The 13,629-nt window shown below is 43.2% G+C and overlaps 1 protein-coding gene across 1 annotated transcript in view; it reads right to left on the bottom strand.

Moving 5' to 3' along the window:
- Positions 1–11,578, bottom strand: part of dip2ba (disco-interacting protein 2 homolog Ba) — a 43,852-nt gene extending 32,274 nt beyond the window's left edge. Inside the window, exon 1 of the mRNA XM_084553896.1 lies at positions 11,317–11,578. Within this exon, the coding sequence (XP_084410022.1) occupies positions 11,317–11,401 (85 nt within the window). The 5' untranslated portion in view covers positions 11,402–11,578. The remainder of the gene's footprint in view (positions 1–11,316) is intronic.
- Positions 11,579–13,629: the final 2,051 nt, after the last annotated feature.

Below are 13,629 nucleotides of genomic sequence, written 5' to 3'. Positions count from 1 at the left end.
GAATTGACCAGATGTCCTGCATGAGCATCTGGATCATTTTTAATAATAAACTGAGGGTTATTGGGTTGTTGTTTATAAACTGCTAGCTAGTGTTAGCTATAAACTATCAAAACGGTGTGTTTCCATAGCATTGCTAACGTTGTAAACTAGCTTCCAAAAAATCATAATCCAAAAAGCTAATGATAGCAACAGTAACCACACCATACCAGACCAGTACTTCTCAAATAGTGGAGTCAGGTGGACTTTCAGTATTAGTGTCTCTATTGACGCTTGAACGATAAACAAGCCTCCAGTCACTAGGTGGCAACAGAGCTCAAACCAATCAACAGGCTGTATGTTCAAAACAGTAGAAGAAGAACACAGGAAGTGCATCCTCGACTTTCCTTCTCTAGTCCGATGCTCTAATCATGTCTAATCATGTCACATGTTTTATGTCTCGTCATCGGTGGAGGTTAAAAAAGTAGCGAGCCTGTTTTTCCAATGTAAGGAGTAGAAAGTACAGATATTTGTGTACAAATGCAGGGAGTAGAAGTAAAAAGTCGTCAGAAAAAGAAATACTCAAGTAAAGTACAGATACCTGAAAAATCTTCTTAAGTACAGTAACGAAGTATTTGTACTTCGTTACTTGCCACCTCTGGGTCTGGAGGAGGCCATGTCTATTATATCTGAGAGATCTTTGGCATGTTAGTGTGTTTGACTTTACAAAATGGCCACAACATTTGAACTTGTACATCAGTGTCGACCTAAAGCCAGACATGACGTTTATACTTAATGACAAACACCTGGGAAAACCGTAATTCTACCTCAGGTGTGTCTTGGGATGCTTATGTGTGCACACGGTCTGACTCAACAGTGAGAAGTTTCATTGGATATTCTCAAGATGCAACTTTAACTCCGGTCGGTGACTGTTTCACTGCAATCACAGCCAAGAGATTTTGGTATCATCCAGACAACTGTCATCAGTGTCTTGTCACTGCCTGTGGGAGTATGTAACACACGACTCAAAGCTACTTTACAGCGAGGCCCTCCTACAGGTTGAACATTTTATTCTCAAATTAGGCAACAGCTCGGCAAGTGGAAGGATTTGGGATGGCTAGATGACTGGGTCAGAGCATCTCGAAAGCTTTAGGTCTATTGGGATGCTTCCTGGTCTGCAGGTGAACCAGCATCAGGGTCAGCACATTGAAGCACATGAGTAGCGGAGGCAGTGTGATGCTTTGGGAAATGACATCCATGTGGAATTTACTTTGACATGTACAAGCTAAGCATAGTTAAACATTACGTACAACCTTTCTTGGAAACAGTGTTCCCTGATGGCAGAATAATGTACCCCACCACAAAAATGTCTGGGGAATGGTTTGGGGAACACAACAAAGCGTTAAAGGTGTTGACTCAGCTTCCAGATTCACCGCATCCAATCCAGCATCTATGAGACATGCTGGACAAACAAGTGCAATTCCACGGAGGCCCCGCGCCACAACTTGCGGGACTTAAAAGGCTCTACTGCTAACATCTCGGTGCCTGACACCACAACACACCTTCAGAGGATTTAGAGGAGTCCAGGCCTCGAGAGATCAGGGCTGGATTATTAGCAGAGACACGGACACACACAATATTACATAACGTTAAGGCTGATTGGTGCAAGTATACTGACACTATTAGCAGTCATTTGTGCAGTAACTTCCCCTTTATACAACATCTATATATAACATCATAAAAACGTAGTCCAAAAATGGTTAGATCACAGCAACAAAGATCATGCTTACGGACAAACAAACAATTATAGCTCATCTCCAGGAAATGACTAAGAGCAGCGTTGCCAGAAATGTAGCAGAATCTTCCGAGTGTCCAAATAAAAACATAACGTAATGCTTTATATTCAAGACGTGCAATACAGAGACTTGCACAAAGACCAGCGCTATTGACAGTCAGGGATTAAGACGCTGGAGCCACACCCACTCTATGTGTTTTCAAGGCCTTTGTTTCAGCTCTTTCTCTGGAGATTTGAATTAAAGGGGTCCATGACTACAAGCCAGGCTCCAGCACAATGTGTTCTGAGGGGCCAAGAGGAGAGATACACATCAGCTTGTTGAAGGGGTTTCCTGAGGACTTCTACTCACTGAGGATTTCAGATAACCCTTTGGCACCGCACGAGAATTAGGAAGGAGACCGTTCAAGTGCAAAGCACAAGTCCGCAAGACAAAGATTGAAGAGAAAAAAAACAACAGAACAAATGAAATAACCCAATGAGCGACTCACAGAACGCAGCTGACCTTTTGGAAGCTTTCATTGTACATTAACAGCAGGGCCGCTTTACCCCTGATCTCTAGTTTCCCCATGAGCGCTTCCTTCCTGTGACGCAGGGCTGAGGTTTCAGATTTAGAAACTGACCAGCAGCTGACAAAATACCTCGTGTTCCTCACACCCACGTCGGAGGTCGTTTAATTGATCAGCTGAAGTGTCGATGACTGTCGCAGAGCAGAAGACGATAGCAGAATTTACAACAGTCGGAGTCAGAGCTGTGGTCACGCTTCATCTCTTTTTGCAGTCAACATTAACTTGTGACCGAATACCACATTGTATGAATAACATTACTCTATTACTCACAAAAATCATCTTTTAAGGTATATCCTAAATCTCTCCCTTCAGCCTTTAAGCCTCAGATCTGCTCACAGTGAAAGAAAACCACTTTAACACCATGACCTACAATGACCCGTCTTGACTATTGCTGCCTTCAAATAACGTTGTGTTTACTGTTTTCACGAGTGAACTCCAATAGAGAGCCTAAGTCCCGCGCCTCTACTTCCAGGTCATGGGACCTATCTTTCGAAAAAAATATGAACGGCAGTCTAAGGAGAGATCATAATTATTTTTTGGTCCCGTTCGAATTGTGGCATGAATTTCACATATGATGTGTGTGGATTTAAAAGATAATTTTTCACGTCAAGAGATAAATTATTTGACGTAAATAAGCTGAACAACATTAGGTTTTGTACGAGATCGCTTAGTGAACTACATCTCTCGTCTCGAACAATGTACGTCACTAGAGAACTATGGCTGTCTCCTCGTTGAGCTTTACCGTCTTCTTCCAGGACGAAGGCAGAAGCATCAAACGAGGTGAAAATCATTATAAATCGGGTCATGTCGAGAGCTGTAGTTACACGAAGGGAGTTTTGGTCGGTTCTGTACGCGCCAGCATGCGGGACTTGTAGCTCGTTTAATTACGTATTTTCCACAGCGTTTTACTTAACTATCTTGCGACAAACTGTGACATTCTTGACATGTAAAATCATTTTTTATTCTGAAAAACAACATATGTATAATCCAAGGCACAAGTCGATCGGGACCAGAAAATAATTTATCTTTCGCCATAGACTGCCGTTCATATTTTTTCAAAAGATAGGTCCCATGGCCCGGAAGTAGAAGGGGCGGGACTTCGGCTCTCTATACTTGGTATTCACAACCTTGACACTTCACACGTTGGGGATGTGTTTGCTGACGTTTTCAGAAATGGCAGAAGCGGATGGTGATCTAATGTTTTGTAATTTTGTCATATGTCTGAGGGAAATGTTGGTCCACGTCTTTTCTTTATGCTTTCACATTTCCAACATGAAGTTACCTGTCCATTAGCTCGGTGGCTTCTAGACACGAGCAGTTGTCGCCTAGCAAGAGGTGTTCTCACAACGTAGGGCTGATGTTATTGCTATTTTGTGTACATGACTTCCCAGATCATAAACCATGTGCTGACAAGTTCCAAATGAAGGCGGCCGGCTAATTACAAATGCATTTTCCAACCGAACGGCTATTTCTGAGGAGCTGTGCGACTAACCCTGCTACCTAACCTGCAAGATGATATCAGTGAATTCACTCTGTTGTGCAGTTTTTTTTTTTGTTATGCATATTACCTCGTATTTGGAAAGCTATGGTTCAGTGTGGTTCACAGTGTATGTACTTTCATGCTGACGTCAGGGCGTGAGGTTTTCCCACTGGTGAGAACAGGGTAAATATAGTTTAAAACTGCAAAGTTCTCATTATCCATTAGAGTAGAGTGATATCCAATGATACAGATATAACAACGACAGCACATGTTCAAGGAACTTCTGACACGTGATGTGTTCAAGTCAGGTGTCAAAACACATGCAGAGATAACCTATGAGGAACTTACGTCATGAAGTGAAGCCGGTTGCGGTCTGCCTCTAAAGAAACTCATGCTAACATGCTATAACATTTTAAAGCACCGGTCTGAAAGCTTTAACAATTAGCGCACACATAACAACTTTCTCATGGGGTCAGACGGCAGGCCGGCCGGCCGACCTAAGAAGGGCGGTTCCAAACAGGCTGAGGTATTTCACACACAACCCATGGGCGTAACACTGACCCACATGTAGCTAGCAGCCAACCGGCCAGTTAGTGTGCGGTGGATGTGTTTTACCACTGGCTGCTGCGGCCTACCTAAAAGGACGCACACACACACAATTAGAGCTGACTTTCGAGAGGGTGGCCTCCTTTGTGTCAAAGAGATGCTTGTTTTCTCCTCCTCGGGCATGAAAGCGAATTTGTCTTGCCAGCCAGGTCTATTTATATTCACAAGAGCATTCTTGAGCATTAGCACAGTCACGTGGTGCGCCGGGCAGTGGATATATACTAGCAATAGATTGGAGGGGCTCCGCATCAACTCCCATACAGGCAATAACAAAATAACAAAGCGGCTAAGCTCAATGTTTAACCTACGAGACACACACTTATTGCCGGTTCATTAGGTACACTAGTGAATGAATGAATACTAATAATTAAGTCATTATATTCAGCATTAGTTTAAAGTAACAGAGAGAGATGTTGATGCAACCGTGTTTTCATTTTGAAGGCTGCGGTTTGTAGGATTATTAGAGCGTATTCGTATGCGACACATGTTTCTATTATTTTGATAACCCAGTATTAGTCAGAGGGCTAGACTAAATAACAGAAACGCTTTCAACCCAATTCGGTTTAACAGCACCACAAACTACATCCTCCAACGCGATCATACGGTTTAATCACCACCTTTCTGACACAGTTTCAACATGAACTGAACATTATAATTGACATATTGTTTTCACTAGCGTACCTAATATCTTTTAGCAGATCAGTAAACATTGTCTGGTGTGTCACAGCCTCAGCATAAATGACTAAGTGACTTCAGGGCACAAATGCACTTAGAGGACGGAGCGTGCACCGTCACAGAGGTGTCTGACTATCACCCTGAGACCAGGTGAGAAACGACAGGTTGGTCATGTGGTGAAAGAAGGTGGAGCAGCGCTGTTTACAACTGATACCAGGTTTAAGGCGGGTGTTATTCAGACTCCGAGACAGGGTCTGATACCATAAAATCCCCATTCATTCTTCTCTTGTGATGAGTCACAGTTTGCATCACGCCTTCAAACTCTGAGGCTGAAACTGGTTTTCTCACTTTGTGGTGGGTGGATGTGCCCTGGAGAAGAGAACACACCTTACTGCAGTGACTCACGGATCCACGACAAGTCAGGGTACAGGCCTGACCAAGTCTGTAAACACGTCCTGTTTCTAAACACTACTTACTTTTACTGGAGATACACAAACAAGCCACACATCACATCAATGAGTGGAAGTCAATTTAATGCCAACCTTTAGTCATATACTGTCGACCATGTCTTGTTCTGCGTCAGACCAGTGGCTTTCAGACACAGGTGCTTCAACGGCACTCTGCACACACTGTTCATCCTTTCCACGGCTTTTATGTGTCCTCTTAGACTTCCACACCTGAGCCCTAACAGTGGGGCGTGGCAATCATTCAATATGACCCCACAAGATGGACAGAAATGGTTGTGTGCATCTAATTTCTTGCATGATTCTGTGCTTATTGGGCCTTTTTTATGTTCAAACTTATAGCTGATACTCACTTAGCTGATTTCTGCCACATCAACTCATGCTACCCGACATCACATGAGTGCTCACTCAACAAGTTAAGCATCTTCGACTCCTAAAAAGTCAGTTTTGCACACCAGATACGAGCAAGTGATGAGTGGGATGTCAGTATAGCTCCTGGCACAAATTCAAATAAGTCAGGTTGTTTTCTTTTTATTGCATGCCTCAACTTGTACCTGGGGAACTTAAGAAGTCATGCTCACTCACCACACACACACACACACCAACACACCCACCCACGCCTCTCTGTGAGGGTGTCCTGGTATTTAATGAGAGCATGTGAATAATTCAGCCTACTACAGGCCCGGAGGAGGGAAAGGGACGACGGCCATCGTTAACTATTCACAGAAACAGTATTATGTCGAATGTTCATGCGCAAACATACTGTATACACAAAAACACACATAATGAAACCTTTGCCAAGAGTTCCCGGGCCATCTGCCGGCCCCGGCTCTGAGGCTACAAAGAAGCAGATTTGTGCTTTTTGCATTTTGACCTATTGGGTGCTTTGCATAAACCGAACAGTTGCAACAAACCACTGCAACATCCATCCATCTAAACTCTGTGGACTGCTCAAATATGATTTTAACGAGCGAGTGGAAAAAAAATGGGGAAAAGTTCCAACGATGTCCTGCAAGCAAGGCTGTGCAATAAATCACGTTTAATGATTACCATTCCTCCTTATAATCACATTGTTTTAAAATGCTCATGTCGGTGCATTATAGTTCACAGCTGCTACGTCTGAACAAGAAAATAACTGAAGTTTGGCCAAAATGTGCCACAGAGAATCTGCAAATGAGCTCTAAGAACATACATTTTTTGTAAATTATAGCTTTGCGTTACACAAAAAAACACTCGAAACCCATTTGACTCAATGGGATAAACATGGAGTTTCACTTTTTTTAAAAAAAAAATTCCTCCTGCATTTCTGTAAATAGAGTTGCGAGAAGCAGTCCAGTGATCTGTAATTATAATGTTCCCAGTTAGCTTCAGCTGGGGACGTTTGTTGCATATCATTACTGCCTTCCCCTCTCTGCCCTTGTTTCATGTTTCTCTCTAGACAGACAACCGCACAATAAATGCAAAAATACCATATAATAGTGTTGTGACTGCATGTAAATGTTACCATATAAAGAGATAATGCTGCGACAGTTATAACAAATCACTTTTACATCATTTCCCGCAGCTATTTCCAAGAAATATGTGCTAACATTAGTGAGGTAGTACAAAGGTAGTAAGAGCTCTGATTCCCTAGTCCTGAGTCAAAACGTGTTTACCAGGGTAAAGAGTTCATCTCAACCTTTTAAGAGGCCTAATTCCTCTTTTTGTTCCACCACAGACCTCCGCCTCAGTAACAAGAGTGTGGTACCGCATGCATTCAGGAGTCTGAGGAAGTGTTTATCACATGTCAGTAATCTGACTCAAAATAACTCTTTTCTGACAAAAACAACTGTTGGCCCCTTACAATACACCGATAAATAATACAGCTACGTGAGATGTTTTCACAGATCGAGGAGTCATCTTCGAGGATCCATCGGGCTTTCGTCCCACACGCCGACAATGATGACCGAGGTCAGAAAAACGGACGGCTAATGCGGTCCACATTAGAGCCGTCATCCTCTGCTGAGCACCATCTCCCTTAATACACAAATGAACACAGCCTGCTGCTGCTGCTGCTGCTGCTGCATCTGAATGATTGACCTAGAAAGGAAGCCACTGGCAGTCATCTGGACTCTCAGCCTCCACATACTGATCAGAGAAGCAAACAGACAATAACTCCACATACATAATAAATAAGCATGGGCACTCCACACACACACACACACACACACACACACACACAAGAAACTGACTGACTTTAAGACGTTAGAAGCAAACTGGCAGGAAACGCCAATCATTTTAAGTTCTATTATGATATATATAAATAGCATCTTGGCCTGAAACCACAAGCTGCTGACACACGGATGGAAAAACTCATCCGTGCAGAACTTTGCTTGTGTCAGCAACAATATGAGTTTTTTCCCGCAACACACCTAGCAGATGGTGCAGGGTGTCAACCAGGTAGACTGGTTGCAGGGAAGAAGAACCAGACATGACCCCCTTTATCCCTTGGTCACAGCAGACGTACACAATGCATGTCATCTTCACGAGTATGACCAATCACCGGGCCCTTCCCTTCTCTTCATATGGTAGGCAGCTCATTCCAACACGCCACACAAAGACTGGGTTCATTTGAATGGCCTAAATGGCAGCAGAGCTCCTGGCCACGGCGGCTCAGACCAGCTGAATGGTCCTCATTGTGTCCCCATGGTCACAGGGGGCTAGCAGAACTGAGTTGTTTTTTAAGAGGCCATTTGGCAGGCCTGTGTTCTTATCCGAGCAACGCGGGGACAGGCATTTCCACTTGGTTCAGATGACAGGCTTGTTGTGGACTCAAGAAAAATAGCCTGTAAGGTAGTGACACGAAGCACGCAGCCTTATACAGCAAAGAAACTCAAATTCTGCATGGCTGGTTGGGACGATTTGCAATCTAAGAAGTGATGCACTCACAAGGCATGTACTCAGACAACCAAGCATTGAAGATTGGCAAAGGAGCAAACATAAACACCAGTATAACGTGAGTTTAGCAGCTTCCTCTGGTCTCACGTTTTATCACAATCCCCTAAATGCACCAACAAGAAACTAGTTCCTGTCCACAGTAGCACCACGACTACACGTCACTGGCCAAAAATAAAGGCGGCATGTTTGACACCGGAAAGAATCACCACAAGCAAGTTTCATGAGTCTATAAAGGCAATCTCTAAAAGGGTGTGAAACATCAGTAACTAGTTGTAGTTTCACAGCGAAGACACAGAGGTGGGCAAATTATAATACGGCTTTTGTTGTCGGTTTAAATTATAACACACCACAATCACATATAGTGGTAACAGATTTATTGAAAACTGTTAAAAACTTGTGTTATTGTACAAAACAACCAGACATATACTGCTGTTATTCCAGCAAATTAAAGGTCCAGATTTGTACCGTGTTAAAATCTGGTCACTGATTTATAACACCGCCCAAAACACACCCTGCAACACTTGAGGAGTAGTTTACACAGTATAAACTAATCTCCTATGACCTAATGTAAGTATGTCCTGTTTGTGATTAATGGGCTAAACCACTGGAGGTTTAGTGGGTCAGGCCATCCCGCTAAATACATTAACAAAAGGGGTCAGTCATCTTCAACACACCTTCAGTGAGACTGATATTAGCAAACATCCATAACTGACTGATGATATTGGTATAATATGTAGTGTGTAATATATTTTATCAATTACATTCTCAGCTCTGAAAGTAATGGGCTACTGAAGGCGTAATTGTATTTTTATTACACTGGGTCAAATAATTAAACTGTCAAATAACGTATTAAGTAGTTTTATAGCGCCGCGGCCCCTTTTAAGGCTTAAATATTGGAATAAGATAAGATAAGACGTATCTTTATTGATCTCCCCCCCTAAGTGTGGTTAAGTGACGTAGCATGGTTGCTGGTGTAGGCACTGCTCGTCTACTTCTTACGCGCAACTTTCTCAAGACAGGCCACGACTAGTTTGAGCCGATAGAAGAAAAATACTAACTCAGATATCATCTTGTTAAATCTGAGGGATGCAGAACATCATCTGTGAACATACAGAAGATGGGCTACAACAGCAGAAGACTAAGAACAGAAAACTGAGGCTTGAACTGATGGTTTAAATGCCACAATTTATCCGTGTGTTGTTATTGACCGTGTCCTTCCCTTTAAGACCGCAGTGCATCCATCTTCTGGTGGCTACTACTTCCAGCAGTGCAACATCTCAAACTGGTTTCTTGAACGTGACAATGAGATCGCTGTACTCGAAAAGGCCACCACAGCCACTAGATCACAATCCGACAGATCACATTTGGGACGTAGTGGAATGAACCGCCGATAAATCTGCAGCAACTGCGTGACGCCATCGTGTATCACGCAGCTCTGAAGACAAAAGAGGTGTCCAAGCAAGTCGCTGGTATTAGCTAATAAAGTGTGGCCTGTGAGCGCATATGTGCAATCAACAGACCATGTGCAATCTGCATAGTACATACACGGCAAAGTGTACAATGGCCGTGGAAGGACAGCTGAAATGAGAGCTTAAAATACATTGTCACTGACTGGATTCAGCTGTATGCATGTAGCCTAGGTAGGTGGTGGGGGGTGTAACTGTCAGAGATGTGTGACGGTGTGTGTTATTGGTGGTGTAGCGGGGCTAACAGCTGCTCTGGGGGAGGGGTTGATTTGGACTATGCTTTTCATGAATGAATGGTAAAAAAAAAAATCAGTCACCTCCATGATCGTACACCTACACCTGACAAAGAGCCCACACAAGTAGCTGACAGGAGCACAGGTAGGTGGACCTATGATTCCAGTGATGGCAGGTGTGTGTATGGGTCTGTGCACCTTTTGTTGATGCCAGCTTATACAAGGGAACCCACCGGCCTCAAGCACACTGGTCCACACATAGGAGATGCTCAAGATTTGTTGTTTTTTTTTTGTTGTTGTCGTCACGGTCCCGGTTTCTCTGTAAAGTGTCTTGAGCCAATCTGGATTGTACTGACGCCGCATAAGTGAATGTCATTGAGGTCGTAACATAATTACTGGTACTCATTCCTGACAGATTGTATCTTCAAATGACAGCAGAGCGGATGATGACTGTAGGCCTGGCCATTACATTTCAACACCACTCACAATGACTCACAGTTTTACAGCAATAAAAAAAAAAATAATAATAATTGTATTTGCAACCTGGAGACAGACACCATGTCAGAGGCTTGGACGGTGTCCAACGGGGAAGCCACGTGTTAAATCTTAATACACGTAGAAGTACAGATGACGACAAGGGGGAAGGAAGGGGGTCAAGACATGATGTCCAGACCTTGCCTGAGGCCACCCCCATCCAGTCTGTCAGACCGGCTTTGACTTTCAAACATTAGTGAGGAGGCAAGACAAAGAAACACACCTTTAAATAAATGAACGCTAGGATTTAAAAAAAAATGAGGACAAAGAGGAGAAGACGGGAGGAAGCCTTTCTCTGTCTCCTGTACAATGCTGCTTGTCATGCACTGCTAGCTCCTGAGCACACATCCTGTGTTAGCACAGACTAAGCTAGGTGGTTCAAGCCTGGCGTGTGCTCCCCCGTTCACAATGTATTATCAAAGAAAAGTGGGAGAATTAAAACTACTCTTTTAATCGGATAACGCAAGACAGCCCAGACACACACATAGCTAGCTTAAAAATATATATATATATATGTATATATGCTGTAGCATCATCCAACAACCACCAACCACCACCTCATGAGTCCCCTCCCCTCCTTTTACCTTCAGACAGCTCCAGATCCAACTCCGCCAACTGGTCTCTAACCTCCTTTGGCAGGGCGGACAAATCCACGCCGCGGTCTGCCATGACTACTTCGCCGATAAAACACGAGTGCGGTCCGGTTTGAAAAGAAACCAGGCTGTGGCTGGGAAGTGTAAAAAAAAAAACGAAAATGAAAATAAAATTAAAAAAACACAACCCCTCCCTCAAGACACGAAACAAGCATCGGAGTGGGAGAGACGGTCCATCCGCACGGCTGGCCCTTCCGCCATAATGGGGGGGGAAAAAAACTCACCAACGGCAACGAACGGCTGTCACGTGACCGTCTTTACCTCAACGCCTCGCCTGTGCGTTGATTCACCGCATCCGAGCCGGCGACGCTGGCGCTGCCGCTGCTCCCTCTAGCGGCGGAAAACGAACACACCGCTCCGCGTCGCCGGGGGGGTTTAAACGCAATTGCACCGTGTAATTTCCCAACAACACATCTACCTCAAACAAAGTGAGTTTTGTGTCTTTTAGCGAGTCCTTGTAACGTTCAAATGTGTTATTCGGTGAGGTTAATGTGTTTGTTTCACTCACCGGCACACCCCGATTTAGCAGAAAGCAAGGGCGGGGAATATGCCAGGATATCAGAATCAGAATACTTTATTAATCCTTCAAGGAAATTGTTTTGTTGCTGTTGCTCCCATAAAGTGACAGTTGCTAGTTGAATAAAGGTAATATTATATTTAATATATAAAAATAAGTAAGATGCATTTAAAGTAAAGGAACAATATTGCACAAGTATTCACAATATACGACCACTATCAGGCTTTACAACACCTGCATTACCTGAAATCATGTGGTTATAGTCACTGTAGTCACTGTTTACCCCTGCAATATTATATTATTTATATCACTTCACTTACTAATTTTTCAGGTCACATTACACTGCAATATTTAGTTTTCTTATCTTGTATAAAACCTTGCACTGTTATTTATATTTATTTTTTTACTACTTACTTCGCAATATTTCTCACAACAGTACTGTTTGTATATTTGTGTCTTATTCCTTTGTTGATTGTTTTTTTTTTTCCTTGTTATTGTGTTTCTGCCTTTCTATTTTTTAAATTCCGTGCAGGTGTATATTACACTTTCTGCTGCTGTAACGGTTGAATTTCCCCGTTGTGGGATAAATAATCTAATCTACAGAGGTAGAATTTGCAAATAAATGAACAGCGTCTAAGTGTTAAAGAGTGAGCAACACTCAGTGGGAGGAGTTATAAAGTTTGATGGCCACAGGCAGGAATGACCTCCTGTGGCGTTCTGTTGTGCAGCTGGGTAGAATGAGTCTGTTACTGAAGGTACTCCTTAGACTGGCAAGTGTGTTATGGAGTGGGTGAGATGTGTTGTCCAGGATGGTCTTAACTCTTACCAGCATCCTCTTCTCTGACACTGTGTTCAAAGAGTCCAACTCCACCCCGACAACATCACTGGCCTTGCGGATCAGTTTGTTGAGTCTATTAGCGTCTGCCGCTCGCAGCCTGCTGCCCCAGCATGCCAAGTGGCTCCTGTGGGGTAATTTGATTAATTGTACACGTTTAAATAAATCTAAGCTCACACAAGGGGTTCTACAAACAAACACACGCAATAAAATTGGGGTTACTTAAGTTTTTAAGTTAGTTTCTATGGAAATATAACAAAACTAGTGTATGCTGACTGCAGTGACACAACTACATACTATTTTCATCAGAAGTTCTTTTAATAATTATTTCCTAAATTAATATTTTTAGTTTATATAGGATTTTAAACATCAGACTTTAATTTTACAGTGATATAAGGCAGAAAAACTAAGCATTTAAGAAGACAGAACTAGTGAATAGGTGAAGTAAATAACACTGACCATCTTGTGACAATTCAGTGATCTGCTGGGAAACTTCTGGACCTGGCATTCATTCCTGTGGATGTTACTTAGACATGTAGCACCCACCTAGACCAGACCAGGCACCCCCACCCCATAGCAATGACACTCCTTGATGGCAGCAGCCATCCCCAGCAGGATGCAGCATGACACAGACACACACACACACACACAACATGAAAAACAGCACAAGGTGTTGACCTGGCCTCCAGATTCACTAGATCCCAAACTGATCAAGTATCTGTGGGATGATCCACAGAGGCCCCATAAGATCCAAATGCCCCCCACTAACAACATCCTGTTACCAGACACCAAAGGACACCCTCAGAAGGCCCATGTCCATTCTCTGATGAGTCACAACCATTTTGTAATTTGTCTTTGGAGACCGACACAATATTAGGAAGGTGGTCATAAT

Source organism: Chelon labrosus (assembly GCF_963514085.1).
Source record: "Chelon labrosus genome assembly, chromosome: 10".
Taxonomy (NCBI): Eukaryota; Metazoa; Chordata; class Actinopteri; order Mugiliformes; family Mugilidae; genus Chelon; species Chelon labrosus.
This window is presented reverse-complemented; position numbering and strand designations above follow the sequence as displayed.